At 43.3% G+C, this 19,031-nt stretch overlaps 2 protein-coding genes across 6 annotated transcripts in view; both read left to right on the top strand.

Moving 5' to 3' along the window:
- The window catches only part of mcm3ap (minichromosome maintenance complex component 3 associated protein), a 25,384-nt gene extending 20,552 nt beyond the window's left edge, over positions 1-4,832 (top strand). For 4 of the 5 annotated variants that reach the window (XM_020461432.2, XM_031806223.1, XM_020461434.2 and 1 more), the window contains 5 exons: positions 255-645; positions 870-1,124; positions 1,347-1,497; positions 1,633-2,005; positions 4,046-4,832. In XM_020461432.2, the coding sequence (XP_020317021.1) occupies positions 255-645; positions 870-1,124; positions 1,347-1,497; positions 1,633-2,005; positions 4,046-4,219 (1,344 nt within the window). In that variant the 3' untranslated portion in view covers positions 4,220-4,832. The remainder of the gene's footprint in view (positions 1-254; positions 646-869; positions 1,125-1,346; positions 1,498-1,632; positions 2,006-4,045) is intronic. The other variant, XM_020461435.2, reaches the window with a different exon arrangement.
- A 273-nt stretch (positions 4,833-5,105) lies between these two features.
- lss (lanosterol synthase (2,3-oxidosqualene-lanosterol cyclase)) lies at positions 5,106-18,564 on the top strand. The gene is made up of 22 exons (XM_020461943.2): positions 5,106-5,182; positions 5,588-5,756; positions 8,072-8,210; positions 8,554-8,662; positions 8,866-8,987; positions 9,165-9,261; positions 9,470-9,605; positions 9,773-9,881; positions 9,973-10,091; positions 10,534-10,631; positions 10,727-10,754; positions 10,915-10,971; positions 11,148-11,219; positions 11,394-11,444; positions 11,644-11,793; positions 12,055-12,151; positions 12,277-12,382; positions 12,481-12,546; positions 14,710-14,790; positions 14,952-15,125; positions 16,579-16,657; positions 16,933-18,564. Exons 1-22 carry the CDS (start codon positions 5,166-5,168, stop codon positions 17,068-17,070), a joined length of 2,214 nt encoding a protein of 737 aa, XP_020317532.1. The 5' UTR covers positions 5,106-5,165; the 3' UTR covers positions 17,071-18,564.
- Positions 18,565-19,031: the final 467 nt, after the last annotated feature.

Here is a 19,031-nt window from a genome sequence, read left to right on the forward strand (position 1 = left end):
AAACCACGAAAGGGATTTAATTTTTTTATGATAACAGCCCTAATGTTGGAAACTAACATTATGTTTGCATCCAGAGTTGCATTTATTTATTTTCCAAGCTATCTTACAGCTGGTTTTTAACGGACCAAAGAATTTGATCTGTTTTTGTTTTTGCCATGTAAAAAGTATTGGGATACTGGTATCGTCGCAACCCAAGTTTTATTGAATTGGAAGTATTCTAATGTGTTGTTTTATGGGGTTTTGCTTGCCCCCAGGTGAGCCAAGCGGTACGCTGGCTCTTGGCACGCGCCCCAGTGCCCGCCCTCCTCTCCTCCCAGACCCTGGTGCACTTCGTGGAGGCCGGGCTAGGCCGCGAGTTCAGTGCCCGCCTCTACAGCCACCGGCAGGACCGGGCGGGGGCAGGGCTGGCGGGCCAACACCCAGCCCCTGTCATTAAACTCTACAATGCTGTGCTGGCATTCCTGGCTGACCTAGTGTCTTCCCAGTACCTCTCCAGCCTGTCCTGGCCTCCGGGGGAGTTCGCCCTGCCTGAGACCCGGGACTTGGTGCCACACCTGGGTTGGAACTCTCCCCAACACCTGGCCTGGCTCCGGACGGCTGTAGTCAGCTTGCAGATACCCAGCTGGGACATTCCCGCTAACACAGGTGGGTAGCTTTTTGACTTGTGTGTGTGTGTGACTGTGTAGTTGTGCTTGTGTGTGATTCTGTTGACTTGCGACTTTTATGTAGCCTGATCCCAGATCTGTTTTTGCTTTTTCCTAACAGACTGGCACCCAGGCTAACATTTATCCCTTATTGCTGCTCAAATTACAACTGTTTACATTGCCCTCCCATCTACTCTTTAATCTCATTAATAAAATTCCCCCCAGCCTCCTGGCCCCAGCTGTGTTCCGCCATCTTCCAGTACGCCGGCCAGATCCCAACTTCACGCCACAGCCAGCCCCTCCTCATGTCTCGTCTGGAGAACCTCCTGGAGAGGGTGCGCTGTTCTACGGCTGGAGCCCAGGACCACTGGGAGGAGGAGGGCCCATCCTTCCAGCAGGTCCCCTGGGACGAGGTGGTGGCTCTCTGCATAGACCATAAGCTGAAGGACTGGCAACCCCCTGACAGCCCAGTTTGTGATGGTGAGATGACTATAGGTTTATCTACTCTGTCTGCTCTACTCAAGGCCTATTCTAGCACTTTGGGTGACATTTCCCGCACCAAAGACAAATGCAGCTCCTTATGCTAGACAGAATATACTGAGCTTTCAGCAGGATTTGAGAAATCAAAGTACTGTATGAAGAAAACAAGTTAAAAAGCCTTTATTGCATTGGAATTTGTAAAGAGCTAAACTTAATCCCAAGACTCCGGTGGTGCTGTTCCAGATGCAGTGACAGAAGATGGAGAGGTCCTGGTCTACTTCCCCAAGGAGGGACTGAAGGGCTTCCAGCCCCCGGCAGAGTGGACGGAGGCGGTCAGCCTCACACACAGAGAGAAGCAGCAGGAGACACAGGGGTAAGGAGGAGACTGGTTCACGACTCTGTCTCTCTTTCTCCCTCTATATTTCTCTCTCACTCAAATCTACTGAGTCTGTTGGCTTATACTCCCATCAGTGAATTGATAAATGAAAAATGATCATTTCCTCTTCAGAGCCAGTCCAGGAGGCCTCGCAGCTCTCTCTCCCTTCTTCAGAGCCAGTCCAGGAGGCCTCGCAGCTCTCCCTCCTCTCAGACAGAAGCTGTTCCGGAGCCTGGTGGATCGTCCGGACCGCTTTGCCCCCTGCCACACTCTGGACATCACACACACCCCCTCACTCCGGGACCTGCTGCCCCACAAGGTCCTCCACGGTCTCCAGGAGGAGAGGGCACACAGCCAGAGGTGTGAGGAACAGCTGCAGCGCTGGCTAGAGGTAGAGCCCTTGGACTCTCTCTCCATGCCCCTCTTCATGCCCTCTAGCCTGCTCTCCATGACTAACATCATGACCCCCATACGTACTTCTGGTGGTGCGTCCACTGCTACACAGGTACGACTGTCTTCGCACACACACACGCGTACATATATATGCACACATATATATGCACACACATAAACACTCTTACAGTGCCCTGAGAAAGTACATACAATCTAGATACAATACCCCATAATGACAGTGAAAACAACATGTTTTTAGATAAAAAAAATTACATTAATTGAAAATGAAATACAGAAATATCTAATTTACAGTGCCTCTAGAAAGTATTCACAACCTTTTACTTTGTGTGTTACAGCCTGAATTTAAAATTGGTTATAAAAAAAATTCACTGGCCTATTATATTTTTTACAAATTAATTAAAAATGAAACACTGAAATGTCTTTAGTCAATAAGTATTCAACCCCTTTGTTATGGCAAGCCTAAATAAGTTCAGGGGTAACAAGTCACATAATAAGTTGCATGGACTCTGTTTGCCATGATAGTGTTTAACATGATTTTTGAATGACTACCTCATCTATGTACCCCACACATACAATTATCTGTAAGGTCCCTCAATCGAGCATTGAATTTCAAACACAGATTCAACTACAAAGACCAGGAAGGTTTTCCAATGCTTTGCGAAGAAGGGCACCTATTGGTAGATGGGTGAAAGTTAAAGCAGACATTGAATATCCCTTTGAGCATGGTGAAGTTATTAATTACACTATGTAGTGACTGGGTGTATTGATACACCACCTAAAGATACATGCGTCCTTACTAACTCAGTTGCCGGAGAGAAAGGAAACCTCTCTGGGATTTCACCATGAGGCCGATGGTGACATTAAAACAGGCCGTGATAGGAGAGAACTGAGGATGGATCAATGGCATTGTAGTTACTCTACAGTACTAACATAAATGACAGAGTGAGAAGAAGGAAGTCTATACAGAATAAAACTATTCCAAAACATGCATCCTGTTTACAATAAGGCACTAAAGTAAAACTGCAAATAATGTGGTCAAGTAATGAACTTTGTACTCAATACAAATAGTTATGTTTGGGGCAAACCCAACACGTCACTGAATACCACTCGTCATATTTTCAAGCATGGTGGTGGCTGCCTCGTGTTATGGGTATGCTCGTCTTTGACAAGGACTAGGGAGTTTTTTTATTATAAAAAGAAGTGGAATAGAGCTAAGCACAGGCAAAATCCTAAAGGAAAACCTGGTTCAGTCTGCTTTCCAACAGACACTGGGAGACAAATTCACATTTCACCTAACCTAAAACACGTGGCCGAGTTATAGTTTTTACGTAAATCTGCTTGAAAATCTATGACGACTTGAAAAAGGCTGTCTAGGAATGATTAACAAACAACTTGACAGAGCTTGAAGAATTTCAAATAATAATGTGCAAATATTGTCAAATCCAGGTATGCAAAACTCTTACAATTACCTAGAAAGCCCCACAGCTGTAAGGAAATTCAGTCTATAACACAACAACATTTAGAAAAATTCATGGGTTGTGAATACTTTCTGAAAGCACTGTAATTGATCATTTACACTGTTGAACATGTGTTAAACACAACACACTAAGTAGGCTACTAAAACAATATACACAACACACTATATACTGTAACCACTGTCCAGTAGTTTTACAGTACTTTAGTAAAAACAATACTTATTTTGGGGGGGAATTTGTACTGGCAGACTCAATAAACACGCATGCTTTGTTTGTAAATTGTTTACGCGTTGGACTGTGTCCCTGGCTATCCGTGAATTTAAAAAACAAGAACATTTTGCCGTCTGCTTAATATAAGGAATGTGAAATGATTTATGCTTTTGATACTTAAGTACATTTAATCAATTACATGTGCTTTTAATACATACTTTTATTTAAAGCCAAATATGGTTACTGTAGTAGTATTTTACTGGGTGACATTCACTTTTGAGTCATTTTCTAGTAATGCATCTTTACTTTTACTTAAGTATGACAATTGGGTACTTTTTTCACCACTCCCACTGTCTCTCTCACCCAAGTGTTGTGAGCATTTGCGATGAATAGTACAATAGCAGAGTGACTTAACTGATATTCTTCAATGTCTTATTTTTTTGTAGGAGGCAGAATCAGAAGACCCTTTGGAGAAAGCAGAGCGCGATTGGCTCAAGGGTGCTCCTGTATCCATGGCGCAGCGCCTGAAGGAATTGGATAGGCTTTTATTAGCCAGTCGAGAGGAGGAGCTTGCGTGCGGGCTCAAGCTGAACAGCTTATTGAACATCGTCGAGGACTGAATCTCATGTCATATCACACCACTTAGTTAAAGGCCTTAGCTTTTGCTTTTTGGACTTGTTGCCATCTGAAAATCTGTTATTGTGGTCAGAAAATGTAAACCCATAATATTGTCACTGTGTTTTTACTTTTTAAAATGTTGGTTTTCTAATTGAGAAGAAAGATTCATTGCTTTTTCTTTTTTAGTTTTGTTAAGTAGTTTTGCATTATGAAAGGGAACTGATTTGTTCCATGTGTCTGCCTTCCTATAACGGGTGGATCTCAGTGACCTACACATGCAGTTGCTTGACAGACCTGACATGACTTAAGTTTATATCCACGATTATGTATTTGTTGTAATTAGTTGCTTAGTCTTCTTGTAGATGTTTTTTTTTTTTTATCCCAAGGATGGTTTATTATCATATTTCTCCATGTTAACTGATTTAGGGATATTTTGTGGATTGACCCAAATGAATTACTTTGGTTATGTTTGTGCCTATGTTTCATTTTGAGCTATATTTGTCTAAAATGCTGGGGTTATATTTGTCATAGTAATCTAAATAAGTCTTGTGATGAATGTTGCCATGTAGTGTTCTTAACTGACTTGGCTAGTTAAATAAAGGTAAACTCTTGACATATCTATTTATTTTATGGTAAAGCTCTCACATTCACGAAAGCAACATGTTCGAGCACTCATTAGAGCGCTACATTGAAACCCCGCCCATTTCCCCGCCTCTCTAAATTGTGATTGGACAGTCGTTTGTCTGCTCATATCTCTCCATGCAAAAACCACCTCGGGTGGTACTGCTTGGTACCATGGGAAGGGTAGTCCTCTGTGGCACAAGTTAGTGTTTATCCAACGGAAATATTTTGAAAAGAGAACTTCAATTCCCACAGTATCACAAATGGGGGCCGATCCTGTGGATCAGCTGAAGTTTGCGGACGATTTAATTCATTCAAAAGGTTTTAATGATGACCGAGGGAACGTAAGTACAGAACGAACATGTTCAATTATGTGTATGAAATTATATATGCTATAAAAGTAAACGTTTGTAGGAAGTTATAACTTGCTAATTGATTGGTAGCTGATTGCTTTGTGCTCTTTCACAATATTAACTTGGATCAGAAAGGACATGCATGATCATTAGGAAAGGAACAGGATGTCAACGACTATCAATGTCAACAAAGGCCATTATGTACAATACAAATTGTGGTGCAGAATTACTCAAGCGCCACACCCACTGGGCATAGACTTCAATTCAACGTCTATTCCACGTTGGTTCAACGTAATGTCATTGAAATTACGTCGATTCAACCAGTGTGTCCCCAGTGGATACGCGCGCCCATGAATTCCATACGCATACGCGCGCTGTCAATTCTTGCACCCTCAGATGCCTTCGTAGGAGGGGGGGGCCGTACAAGACCGAGCCAGCGACAGACCTGACCCGCTGGAGGCTGAGTAACACAGAGGGCAGGCAGACATGGCGCTATGTAGAGGATCAAGACACATCAGACAGGGAGCAGACTATGCTTGAAGCCCATTCACTTGGTTTGGATACGGTACACATACTCATCCATGTTTATTTTTCACTAGCCATTGGGAATGTCCAAAACCAAGACACGAATTAGTATGAAGTTACTTTTATTCTGTACGTAAATCCGAGACACTATTTAGTATGATGTTACGTTTCATATGGTATGTATTAATTTGTGGATGTCCATCGCCCATTTTATATGATATGTTACGAATTACAATTAGCATTATATGTTATGAGTTTGCTAAATGTATAACAAGCTGCAAATTTGCCAAACGTATGATACTTTTGGTCATGTAGTGTATGTGGACACTTGCTCGTTGAACATCTTATTCCAAAATTATGGGCAGTAATATGGAGTTGGTCCCCCCTTTACTGCTATAACAGCTTCCACTCTTCTGGGAAGGCTTTCCACTAGATGTTGGAATATTGCTGCGGGTCTTGCTTCCATTCAGCCACCAGCACTAGTGAGGTCGGGCAGTGATGTTGGATGATTAGGCCTGGTTCGCAGTCGGTGTTCCAATTATTCTCAAAGGTGTTTGATGGGCTTGAGGTCAGGGCTGTGCAGGCCAGTCAAGTTCTTCCACACCGATCTCGAACAAACCATTTCTGTATGGACCTCGCTTTGTGCACGGGGCCATTGTAATGCTGAAACAGAAAAGGGACTTCCCCAAACTGTTGCCACAAAGTTGGAAGCACAGAATCGTCTAGAAAGTCATTGTATGCTGTAGCGTTAAGATTTCCATTCACTGGAACTAAGGGGCCCAAACCATGAAAAACAGCCCCAGACCATTATTCCTCCTCCACCAAACTTTACAGTTGGCATTATGTATTCGGCAGATAGCGTTCTTCTGGCATCCGCCAAACCCAGAATCGTCTGTTGGACTTCCAGATGGTGAAGCGTGATTCATCACTCCAGAGAATGCATTTCCACTGCTCCAGAGTCCAATGGCCGTGAGCTTTACGCCACTCCAGACCATGCTTGGCATTGCTCATGGTGATCTTAGGATTCTGTGCGGCTGCTCGGCCATGGAAACCCATTTCATGAAGCTCCGGATGAACAGTTATTGTGCTGACATTGCTTCCAGAGGCAGTTTGGAACTCGGTAGTGAATATTGCAACCGAGGACAGGCGATCTTTAGGTGCTTCAGCAACCAGCGGTCCCGTTCTGTGAGCTTGTGTAGCCTACCACTTCACGTTTGAGCCATTGTTGCTCCTAGATGTTTCCACTTCACAATAACAGCACTTACAGTTGACCAGGGCAGACATTTTCCTAACTGACTTGTTGGATGACGGTGCCACGTTGACGGTGCCATGTTGAAAGTCCCTGAGATCTTCAGGAAGGCCATTCTACTGCCAATGTTTGTCTATGGAGATTGCATGGCTGTATGCTCAATTTTATACACCAGTCAGCAACGGGTGTGGCTGACTGGCCAAATGAGCCAAATCCACTCATTTGAAGGGGTGTCCACATACTTTTGTATATATTGTGTATGTTACAAATTCCGGCAAGGTGGCTAACGTTAGCTAGGGGTTAGGGTTAAGTTTAGGAGTTAGGTTAAGCTTTAGGGCAAGGGTTAGCAGACATGCTAAGTAGTTGAAAAATTAGGTCTACATCTCTTATGTAACCATATGAAACCTAACATTACATACTAATTTCAGTGTCTCTGATTTACGTTTACTATGTTAGGTCTAGTCCATGAGAACAGACTGACCTAGGCTATCTGAAGTGTAAGCATTAGGCATGACAGGTAGCCTTAAGGCTAGAGCGTTAGGCCAATAACCGCAAGGTTGCTGGTTCGAATACTGGAGCCGACCAGGTGGAAAATCTGTAGCTGTGTCCTTGAGCAAGGCACTTAACCCTAATTGCTCCAGGGGTGCTGTACAATTGTGACCCCACTCCCTGTGGGTGTCTCAGGGGTAGTTGAAATGCAAAAAAATTGAAATAAATAACATTCCATTTCACACTTGTATTGCATTTTTTGGATTGCCTACATGTCCCCTTAGTTGGCCTTCATTGTAAATAAGAATTTGTTCCTTAATTGACTTAAATCAATATAAATTTAACAGGTAAAATATAAGCACCCCCCAAATTATTATAATATATTATTAGTTGAAGCCATAAACCATATGGTTGAAACCCTTGCAAGAATAAGTGCATATTCTCTCATCCTAACCTCTTATATACATATGTCTCGTTGAAGTATAAATTCAATGATAGAATAGTTGGGCCCCACAAGAACAAAAGGTGGAACTAAATCTCTCCTCTAACGAGCTCGTCATTAGTGTTGTGACCTTTGACCCATGCTTTGTTGTGACAGTACCTATGCCCCTCTACAGAGTAAATTCATCCCTGGCTCTCCCTCAGCCCACACTGCAGTGGAGTCAGCCCTGAAGGGCATGGCATTCTACAGCCAGCTCCAGGCAGAAGATGGCCACTGGGCAGGAGACTACGGAGGACCCCTCTTCCTGCTACCAGGTACACACAATTAGATGCACTTTCAGAGGAAGTACAGTATGCATCTCGTAAAATTAAATGTCTGCATAATGCCATCCAATATTCACTTCCATATTTACAGATAATGTATGTACACATAACAAGCACGGTCATTGAGTTTTATTGTGTCATGTCCATGGGAAAATAACAGTGGATGGGGTCGGACGTGGTGTGCATTATCGTGTACATTATGCCATGGTAGTTATAATGTAATACATGGGTTATGAAAACAGTAAAAACACAAGTTAACGATGAGACTCACATCTGTACTTACAACATCTGAGGTGACATCAGGGGTCTGTCTGTTTGTCTGGGCTATCCTCAGGTCTCCTGATCACCTGTCACATAACCCAGATCCCTCTCCCTGAGGCCTGGAAGAAGGAGATGGTGAGATACCTGCGCTCTGTCCAGCTGGCTGATGGAGGCTGGGGCCTGTGAGTGTTCTCATCACTGCGCTCCTTCACTTCTACCCCAAAATACAGTGTGAAAATAAGAGGGATGCCCACGCACACTGTTTAGATATTCTCCAGTAGTTTAATTAGCAATGTTTCTACCACAGCTTATGAGGCTTGTGAGTATCAGCGCAGTCAAAGCTTCAAAGATTTCTTATTGTTGTGTTTTGGTAATTTCTTGTCAGACACATTGAAGACAAGTCCACAGTGTTTGGCACGGCCCTCAGCTACACCACCCTGAGGATTCTGGGAGTGGGACCGGATGACCCGGATATGGTTAGGGCCAGGAACAACCTGCACAACAAAGGTCTTATTTAACTGTTTAAAAAAAAAAATTGGTGGGGGGAATGTTGGAGAGCATCACCTGTATATGTTTTAAACCTGAAATAAAAAGTGTCTAAATGCTTTTAACCTCATAAGAGGTGAAATTGTTACCAATTGTAGAGTCAGATCATGTCTGTGTGTCTGTCTGTCTGTTGTACAGGAGGCGCGGTTGGCATCCCCTCCTGGGGTAAATTCTGGTTGGCCATCCTCAATGTGTACAGCTGGGAAGGAATGAACACGCTCCTCCCGGAGATGTGGTATGCTTGATGTCCTGATACAAATTTGATCAGAATTTTACATAGATTTGAATTTGCCTTTATATAGCACCTATACATAAAAGTTGAAATTCGATAGGCCGCTCAGTCTTGAATACTTGTGAACTTTAACCTTGATTTGGGATATTGATTCCCTCAGCTATGTTTCAACTTGTCCTGTTCTTTGGTCCATGTTTTGTCCTCTATTCAGGCTGTTCCCTACCTGGTTCCCTGCTCACCCATCCACTCTCTGGTGCCACTGTCGCCAGGTCTACCTCCCTATGAGCTACTGCTACGCTGTCAGGTTTGCTGCCAAGGAGGACCCCCTGGTGCTCAGCCTCAGACAGGTGCAGTAGTTACTTCACCCCACCTGGGGGCGACATGTTTCTGTCATAGTGCTCCACTCACTCCGGCCAGAAGTTGCCCACGTAGGCACAGCCCCAAAGATCAGCTAGAATAAGATGGAGCTGCAATAGAGTACATGGACTTAGTAGCATCCTTCTCTGTTCTATAGGAGCTGTATGTCCAGGACTATGCCACCATCAACTGGCCTGGTCAGCGGAACAATGTGGCAGCATGTGACATGTACACACCACACAGCACGCTACTCACCGTGGCTTACAGTAAGCACTGCACATAACGTATTAATAGTTTGTGATTGGTCATTTGTGACGACGTTATAACTGTAACCTTGAATTCTCTGTTCTTCCTCAGTGGTCATGAACGTGTATGAGGCCCACCACAGCAGCAGTCTACGAGGAAGAGCGGTCAAAGAGCTGTACGACCACATACAGGCTGACGACCGTTTCACCAAGTGCATCAGCATCGGCCCAGTAAGAAACTGAACTTTAATCGAAGCACCTTTTTTTTTTTATGCCACTTGTGTTTTAGGATTATGTAGTATTTCCTTGCACTTCCCAGCTGGAATCCTTTTTTGTGAAACATTGGTTTGCAATATTATCACAGCAAAGCAGTTACTGCGAACAATGAACACAGTTCTTTCCCCTCAGACATCATTGCACGGGCGGTAGAACAGAAGCATATGTACTGGATTTTTTTCTTTACCTCGATATGCAACGCTTCCCCACCTCTGCTTCTTCAACGAAACAAAAACGACAACGGCCGTGGGGCGGATAACATTAGTGGCGCTGTTTCCCCTAGTGCGGATTCCATCTTTAATGCTGTTTTGGCAGTTTACACTATGGTTTAAGGTGATCCAGAATTGTGTGTCAGTTGTTACGTGGCGGTGATTTAACGCCTAGTTTCACTCCTCAGATCTCCAAAACGATCAACATGCTGGTGCGCTGGCACGTGGACGGACCCTCCTCCGCTGCCTTCCAGGAGCACGTGTCCAGGATCCCAGACTACCTCTGGTCAGTCAGTTAGTGAGTCAGTTGTATGTGACAATGCAGTAGGTTGTGAGCGTGTTTATTTACATGTTTGTTTTCCATTTCCTGCTTTGCGATAGGCTGGGATTGGATGGTATGAAAATGCAGGTATGTTGGGTATTGGCTAGCCATGATATACATAATGTCGTTAATCTTTTGCATTATGGGCTGGTTTCCTGACCCAAATTAAGTAGACAGAAAAGCACTAACAACCACTTTTAATGTCTGACCTGTTTTCCTGACATGCAGTCTGGTTGTGTTCCTATAGGGAACCAATGGATCACAGCTTTGGGACACGGCTTTCGCAGCTCAGGCGTTCCTAGAGGTGAGATATTCATGTTACGCTACAAAGAATACAAAGAACCCATCTGACTTGTTCATCATGCTTTACGTTCTGCGTGCATTACTCTCCATTCATGTGATGATTGATAACTGTAAAGATGTCAAAGTTGAGAGGATTTGTAATGTTTTTGTGTTTTTCCCTCAATTGGGGTCATTCAGGCAGGGGCTCAGGACAGCCCCAGGTTAGAAGAGTGTCTTAAACACGCCCACCAGTTCCTCACCACCACACAGGTAAGAGCTTCACAGGAAATGGACTTGAGTTCCTCACACAGGTCACAGAGTCTAGTGTATTGGCTCGCTGCCAGACAAAACACCTTGAGGGCACACATTCCTCGGTTCCTAATACACCTGTTGCTTTTATATGTATTTTTTTCCGATGTCTGACCAGTTTTCTCCTTTCATCAGATACCAGACAACCCCCCAGAATACCAGAAATACTACAGACAGATGAACAAGGTGAACCATTACTGCCAGTCAGAGGAAGTGTCTGCGTGTCCTGTATGGGTGTGTTTGTCCTGTAAGACTGTGTGCGTGTGTCATGCATGGTCGTGTGTGAGTGATTGTGTGTATTTGTCCTGCACATCCGTGTGTCCTGCATGGTTGTGTGTGTGTGTTTGTCTATGCGCGCTTACATGCATGAATGTGTGTTTATCAGGGAGGGTTCCCCTTCAGCACGCGGGACTGTGGCTGGATCGTGGCCGACTGCACGGCAGAGGGCCTAAAGTCAGTAATGCTTCTGCAGGAACACTGTCCCTTCATCAGTCAGCACGTCCCCTCAGAGCGCCTGTTTGACTCCGTCAATGTGGTCAGTGGCAACACCAACTAACTTCTATCTACTGTACAACCCAATCACAGTTTTACCACAACTTGATATATCGTGTCAGGGGCTTTTCTTGATCTTTCATGTATTTTCCTCTCTTCTATCTCCCCAACTTTCAACTTCTTTCAAGATGATGTCTCACGGTGCTGATAATAATGTAAATTCTCAGCTCATGTTTGATTCCATCATACAACAAAAAAGCAACATACAATACTGACACTTGCCCTGGTTGACTGTGTGTTGCAGTTGCTAAGCATGAGAAACAGAGACGGTGGTTTTGCCACTTATGAGACCAAGCGAGGAGGGAGACTGTTGGAGCTACTCAACCCCTCAGAGGTGTTTGGTGAGTCTTTCCCCCCCCCAACCCCGCTCCCTGTGTTGTATTTATGGATATAATAGCTTTTTTTGATATAAATACAAGCTTTGTACTCTCTCCCACCACCACCCCCCCCAATCTCTTTCTTTCAGGTGACATCATGATAGACTACACCTATGTGGAGTGCACCTCAGCAGTCATGCAGGCTCTGAGACACTTCCAGCACGTGTACCCTGAATACCGGACAGAGGAGATCAGGTACACGCACACACACATGCTATACCTCTAGCCTGGAACCCTAACCCTCTCCAAGTTGCTGCCTAAAAGCATCACTTTTTCTAACTGTTTTAACTCAGGTCCACTCTGAGAGAAGGATTGGAGTACTGCCGGAGGGTGCAGAGGCACGATGGGTCATGGGAAGGGTAAGTAGCTTCCGGTCTCACTTACAGTGCATTCAGAAAGTTTTCAGACCCCTTGACTTTTTCCACATTTGGTTACGTTACAGCCTTATTTTAAAATTGATTACATATTTTTTTGTTCTTATCAATCTACACGCAATACCCCATAATGACAAAGGGAAAACAGGTCTTTAGAAATGTTTGCACATTTATTACAAATAAAAAACAGAAATACATTATTTACTTAATTATTCAGATCCTTTGCTATGAGACTTCAAATTGAGCTCAGGTGCATCCTGTTTCTATTGATCATCCTTGAGATGTTTCTACAACTTGATTGGAGTCCACCTGTGGTAAATTCAATTGATTGGACATGATTTGTAAAGGCACACACCTGTCTATATAAGGTCCCACAGTTGACAGTGCATGTCAGAACAAAAACCAAGCCATGAGGTCGAAGGAATTCTCCGTAGAGCTCCGAGACATGATTGTGTCAAGGCACAGATCTGGGGAAGGGTACCAAAAAATGTCTGCAACATTGAAGGTCACCAAGAACGCAGTGGCCGCCATCATTCTTAAATGGAAGAAGTTAGGAATCACTCTTGCTAGTGCTGGCTGCCCAGCCAAACTGAGCAATCGGTGGAGAAGGGCCTTGGTCAGGGAGGTGACCAAGAACCCGATGGTCACTCGGACAGAGCTCCAGTGTTCCTCTGAGGAGATGGGCGAGCCTTTCAGAAGGACAACCATCTCTGCATCACTCCACCAATCAGGTCTACATGTAGAGTGGCCAGACGGGAGCCATTTCTCAGTAAAAGGCACATGACAGCCCGCTTGGAGTTTGCCAAAAGGCACCTAAAGGACTCTCAGACCATGAGAAACAAGAATCTCTGGTCTGATGAAACCAAGATTTAACTCTTTGTCCTGAATGCGAAGCGTCACGTCTGGAAGAAACCTGGCACCATCCCAGCGGTGAGGTGTTTTTCAGCGGCAGGGACTGGGAGACTAGTCAAGATCGAGGCAAAGATGAATGGAGAAAAGTACAGTGAGATCCTTGATGAAAACCTGCTCCAGAGCACTCAGGATCTCTGACTGGGGAGAAGGTTCACCTTCCAAAAGGACAACGACCCTAAGCACACAGCCAAGACAATGCTGGAGTGGCTTCGGGACAAGTCTCTGAATGTCCTTGTGTGGCCCAGCCAGAACCCGGACTTGAACCCGATCGAACATCTCTGGACGAACCTGAAAATAGCTGTGCAGCAACGCACCCCATCCAACCTGACAGAGCTTGAGAGGATCTACAGAGAAGAATGAGAGAATCTCCCCAAATAGAGGGTGTGCCAAGCTTGTAGCAAGGTACAAAGTATTGAGTAAAGGGTCTGAATACTTATGTAAATGTGATATTTCTGTTTGTTTTTTAAATTGAAATTTGCAAAAGAAATCTAAAAACTTTGCTTTGTCATTATGGGGTATTGTGTGTAATAAAATAAGAAAAAAACGATTTAATCAATTTTAGAATAAGGCTGTAACCTAACAAAATGTGGAAAAAGTCAAGGGGTCTGAATACTTTCCAAATGCACTATATATCATGGCTGAGTGTCTCCTTTACTTCATGACCAAGGAAAGCATTGGGCATCTAGGTATATAAAGCTATCGAAGGTCATAAGGAATCATTTAGGGCCCTATGACTACTGATGGGTGAGATAACATGGATAGGTCTTCTCCATGTTGATTCCATCTAACAAGTCCAAAACAGTGGTCATAAAGGAAAGGATACAAGTAAAGGAGGCTATTGAAGACTGTCAGGACTCTGGATGTAATTTGAATGCAATGTGATTTGAATGGCAGTGTCTGTGATTTGAATGCCATGTGATTTGAATATCATTTGATTTGAATGCCAGTGCCTGTGATTTGAATGCCATGTGATTTGAATGCCTGTGATTTGAATGCCATGTGATTTGAATGCCAGTGCCTGTGATTTGAATGTCATGTTGTTATTCATTATTCTGCGTCATACGGACTATTTAGTTATGTGTCCTTCCTAGAGTTGCAAAATTCTGGTAACTTTCCCCAAAAAGGTTTTCCAGAAATCCCGGTTGGAAGCTTCACGGAATCAGGAGGGAATAGGCAGGAAATCCTACTGTACTTTTTCAACCCTAGTGCTTTCTTATTGTGGTGTGTGTTGCCTAGATCCTGGGGAGTGTGCTTCACCTATGGGGTCTGGTTCGGCTTGGAGGCCTTTGCCTGCATGGGTCACACCTACCATGATGGGTAAGGATCCTTAGTGCCGGAGGAAGACTTGTACGCACACACCACATTCAAAGGAAACACGAATGTCTGTGGAATTGTTTTTTCAAACCTTTAAAAATACATCTTTCCCTCTCTCCCACTCTCTCTCTCTCTGTCTGTTTCTGTCTCCTTTCTCTCTCCAGCGGTGGTGTGTGTAAGGAGGTGCAGAGTGCCTGTGACTTCCTGGTGGCCCACCAGATGGAGGATGGGGGCTGGGGTGAGGACTTTGAGTCCTGTGAGCAGCGTCGCTACGTGCAGAGTGCTAACTCCCAGATCCACAACACCTGCTGGGCCCTGCTGGGCCTCATGGCTGCTAGGTAACAGTAACTATTTATGTATCTGCCTTGTAATGACTTATTTAACTAACGTAAACTTACTCACTTTTGTACATCGCCTTGGTCCGTACAATTGACCTTATTTTTAGCACCCAAAAAACGTAATACTTCCAGATCAACTGTAATGTCAATACCATTGTAAAGCACAATTTCTCCCCTTTCCAACAAAATCCATGCCGAGTCCTTTGCGTTGCCCGTTTCTGCATGACTCAAGAAGGCAATGAGCTCCGTCGGGTCATTTTTAAAATGGCGGGTGGAGAAGTGAAACTAATGCGTGATAGTAAGAAAGAGAGATGTCGTGTGGGGAAACTGCTTTTTTTCACTCGATCTGTCCAACTTATCACCTTATCGCCTCTAAAATGTAAATAAAACACTATAAAGAGTTTATATAATGTGTCATTACATTTTGAAGGTTTGTGTCGAATTTGAATCAGGTTTTCAGGGCGGTGCTAAAGTGATCTTCAGAAGTAAACAGCGGCTTTTGAGAGTCATGATCGCTTGCAGTGGAGACACAAAAAATGTAAATGATGAGAGAAGTGCTACACCTGGTGGAGAGAGATTGTAAAGACAGAAATAGTTGCTTTATGCGTGCTGTACATTACGGCATGACACGTCACGATGTCAGTTTTTTTAAACTTTTCTCCAATACTATAGAGCCATTATCATGTCGATCAACGATTGAATAGAAACGTAGTTCACACCCCAGATTTTGAAGTCAACACAGTCGCTACAGTCCCATTATTTTTCTTTGCAGCCTCGTTTGAATGTTGCGATTGCGCACATTTGTACGGAATGGGGTGAATTTATGTTACCTTGTAACTACCTATGAGACTACCTTGTAACTACCTTTAATAACTACTGTTAGGTTCTAAATAACAGGGTAAAAAATGACAGACAACTATAAAAGCTCAAACCAAGTTTATTCACCCAAAGGGTCGGACAGCAGAACAGACAAATACATGTTTCCACCAGCACAAGTGTATATATACCCCAATTTGTGTGAAGCATCCTCCTTCCCTCTTAACATCTTTATTGCTAGGCAGGAAGTTAAGTGATGCGGGCAATAAACTGTTCCTTCTCCCTTAATGTGACCTGACCCCAACCCCCATTCCTCACTAAACCACCTCTCTTCACCCTTATCAGTGACTCTAACCATGTGATTGCCTTTCCTTTCCTCAGTACATTCCAAGCACAATTGCCTCCACCATATACATTCCCCCTACAGATAATCATTAACTTCTGGTATAGAAACCAGACTATGGCACTCCTCATTTCCATAGGATACCTGATAATTAACAATATTTCAAGTTTAAGAGTCAGAACCCATCACTACCTTGTAACTACATGGTTTAAAACAATATGATATAAAGTGGGACCAATCATCCTCAGTATGTTTAAGTTGTAGACCCACAATCTCTTCTCTGCTCTGTGGCAGGTACCCAGATGCACAGGTGATTGAGAGAGGAATACAGCTGTTGGTTGACAAGCAGCTGCCCAATGGAGACTGGCCACAGGTGAGTCCCCGCCTCCTGTCACACTGTGCTCAGTGCTTAGCTCCACCCAAGGCTCAAGCATGAAGTTGTCAAATTGTTTAGCATAATCTGTTGTTGAACGTCTGGCCCTCTGGATGTCTGTCATTCTTTCATGTACTGTATTGTAGATTGTGTCAGTGTGTATATTTGGAGCCCAAGAAGCAGTGTAGAGTATTCTTACTGGAGATACACACTGTGAAGAATAACCTGAAGCTTTATAGATGACCACAACTGTATTTTGGCCTATCTCTCCTCAGGAAAACATCTCGGGAGTATTCAATAAGAGCTGTGCCATCAGCTACACATCCTACAGGAACGTCTTCACCGTGTGGACGCTGGGACGCTTCTTTAACCTCTTCCCCTCCAGCCCTCTGGCCGGGAAGGTGAAGCTGTGAGGTCAGAGGTCACCTAAAGGTCAAGAGGTCAGCAAGGATTGGAACAGTGCCCTTTCTAATCTATACATAAAGAACGGTCATGAACAGGGTTGGGGAGTAATGGATTACATGTAATCCGTTAAATGTAACTGATTCTAAAAGTATTTTTTACCTGTAATCCGTTACCAGCTAAAATATTGTAATCAGATGACAGATACTTTTGAAAAACTAGATGATTACTTCTTCCTCAATAACATTCAAATAATCTTAAATGTGTTCCGCTTGAGAGAGTCAGAGACCATTACACACCAAATGTGTTTAATGATATGCGGGAAAAGAGCAGGAATAGGCTTTTGTAGACTACAGTCCAAGCTATGTCTTCCAATGGTGCGACTGCTGTCAGCATCAAAGATTATTCATCCAATTTGAATAAACGCTTGGAGGTAAGGATGACAGCAGTGTTGTAGCCTACGGGTGCTAGGATTTCACTTATTATTGATATCTATATAGCTCATTGATGTGAATCACACTGCTGCTCAATCTAATTCGTGCTGATAAAAGAAAAATGCCCATAGGCCTAACGGACACATACTCAAACACACACACTTTTGATGGACTTAAACAGCTGCAAATTATTGAGATATCAAAGTGTCACCAACAAAAGCTTAAACAATAGGCCTATAGCAAATGCAGCATATGGAAATCATTTTTCACATGCAAATAGCACTTTTCCAAGTCCTATTTTTGAAGACCAAGGGGTATGAAATCAATTGGAAGGATTGGAAATCTGACAGACTTGATTTTCAATGTGAAGATGTAGCCTACTTATTTTATTATCTATATTAAAGTAGAAAGCTATCGGTTAAAATAAGCCTACATAACTATAAAGTAAAATGCAACATCTATTTATTGCCAGAACTTTGTAAACTCTAACATTGATTTATCCTGCAATAGATGTCATTCAATTGGTAATATTCATTTTTGTCTTCTTCTAATGCCGCTTAAGGGGAAAGTAATCTAAAAGTAACTTAACTAATTTATCAGATTACGTTACTGAGTTTGGGTCATCCAAAAGTTAGTGATTACAATTGTGGACAGGTAACTAGCAACTGTAACAGATTGCATTTCTAAAGTAACCTCCCCAACCCTGTTCGTAAAAGTTACGTTTTTCAATTTTTCTACTGGGTGAGTCCTGAAAAGACCTCAACCTTGGGATCACCTTACCTTGCCTGCTATTTTAACATTCCTCTTGCCTTACATTTTGGTGGAACTGAACTCTTCGAAACAAACCTTTTTAGCTGCTATGTGAGAAATGAGGGTGTCATTTTGGCATCAGTATTATGAAAATCAAAATCGAGCCCGTAAATCAATCTGTAAATAGTGCTGAAATAAAAGTGTTTCCATGTTGCCTATTAATATCAATCTTAGTTTCTGAAAATCTATTGATGTAATTGATTTGTAATGAAATCTTATTTTGAAATGCAGAATAAAGTCATTTTGGATGGTTTCACTAAATCACTATTTCTCTCTTGCAACAGCTGATGATGTTTGAGTGGGAGAACAGTGTGAGTCAAACCTACCAACCAGTAGCCCGTGACCCGTCCTGCATCAATACACACACACACCAAATTTGCCAAATCAAAGTATCTAATGGAATTCAAGGTGCGGTTTTGGGGAGAGTTTGTAACTTTCAACTTTTTGTGTGTGTGTGCGTGCGTCCGTATTTGTGTGGGTGTAGGGTGCAGCTATCTGGACAAAAAGCTATCTGTCACTGTCAATCGTAGCAATAGTGAAGGGAGGTCATATGATAACACACAGTAGAAGTGTTGCACAATAGGCATTCCAAAGAAAGGCATGCTTGATAGGTACATTTCTGTTTTCACCTCCCCCATGCCACATCCAATTTGTTTTGTTCCTGAAGCATGACTGCCAATAAGAATGCTGGTACTCACCTCATTCAACCCCTTCTCCACCAGACCTGG

The sequence above is a fragment of the Oncorhynchus kisutch genome, linkage group LG26 (assembly GCF_002021735.2).
Source record: "Oncorhynchus kisutch isolate 150728-3 linkage group LG26, Okis_V2, whole genome shotgun sequence".
Classification (NCBI taxonomy): Eukaryota; Metazoa; Chordata; class Actinopteri; order Salmoniformes; family Salmonidae; genus Oncorhynchus; species Oncorhynchus kisutch.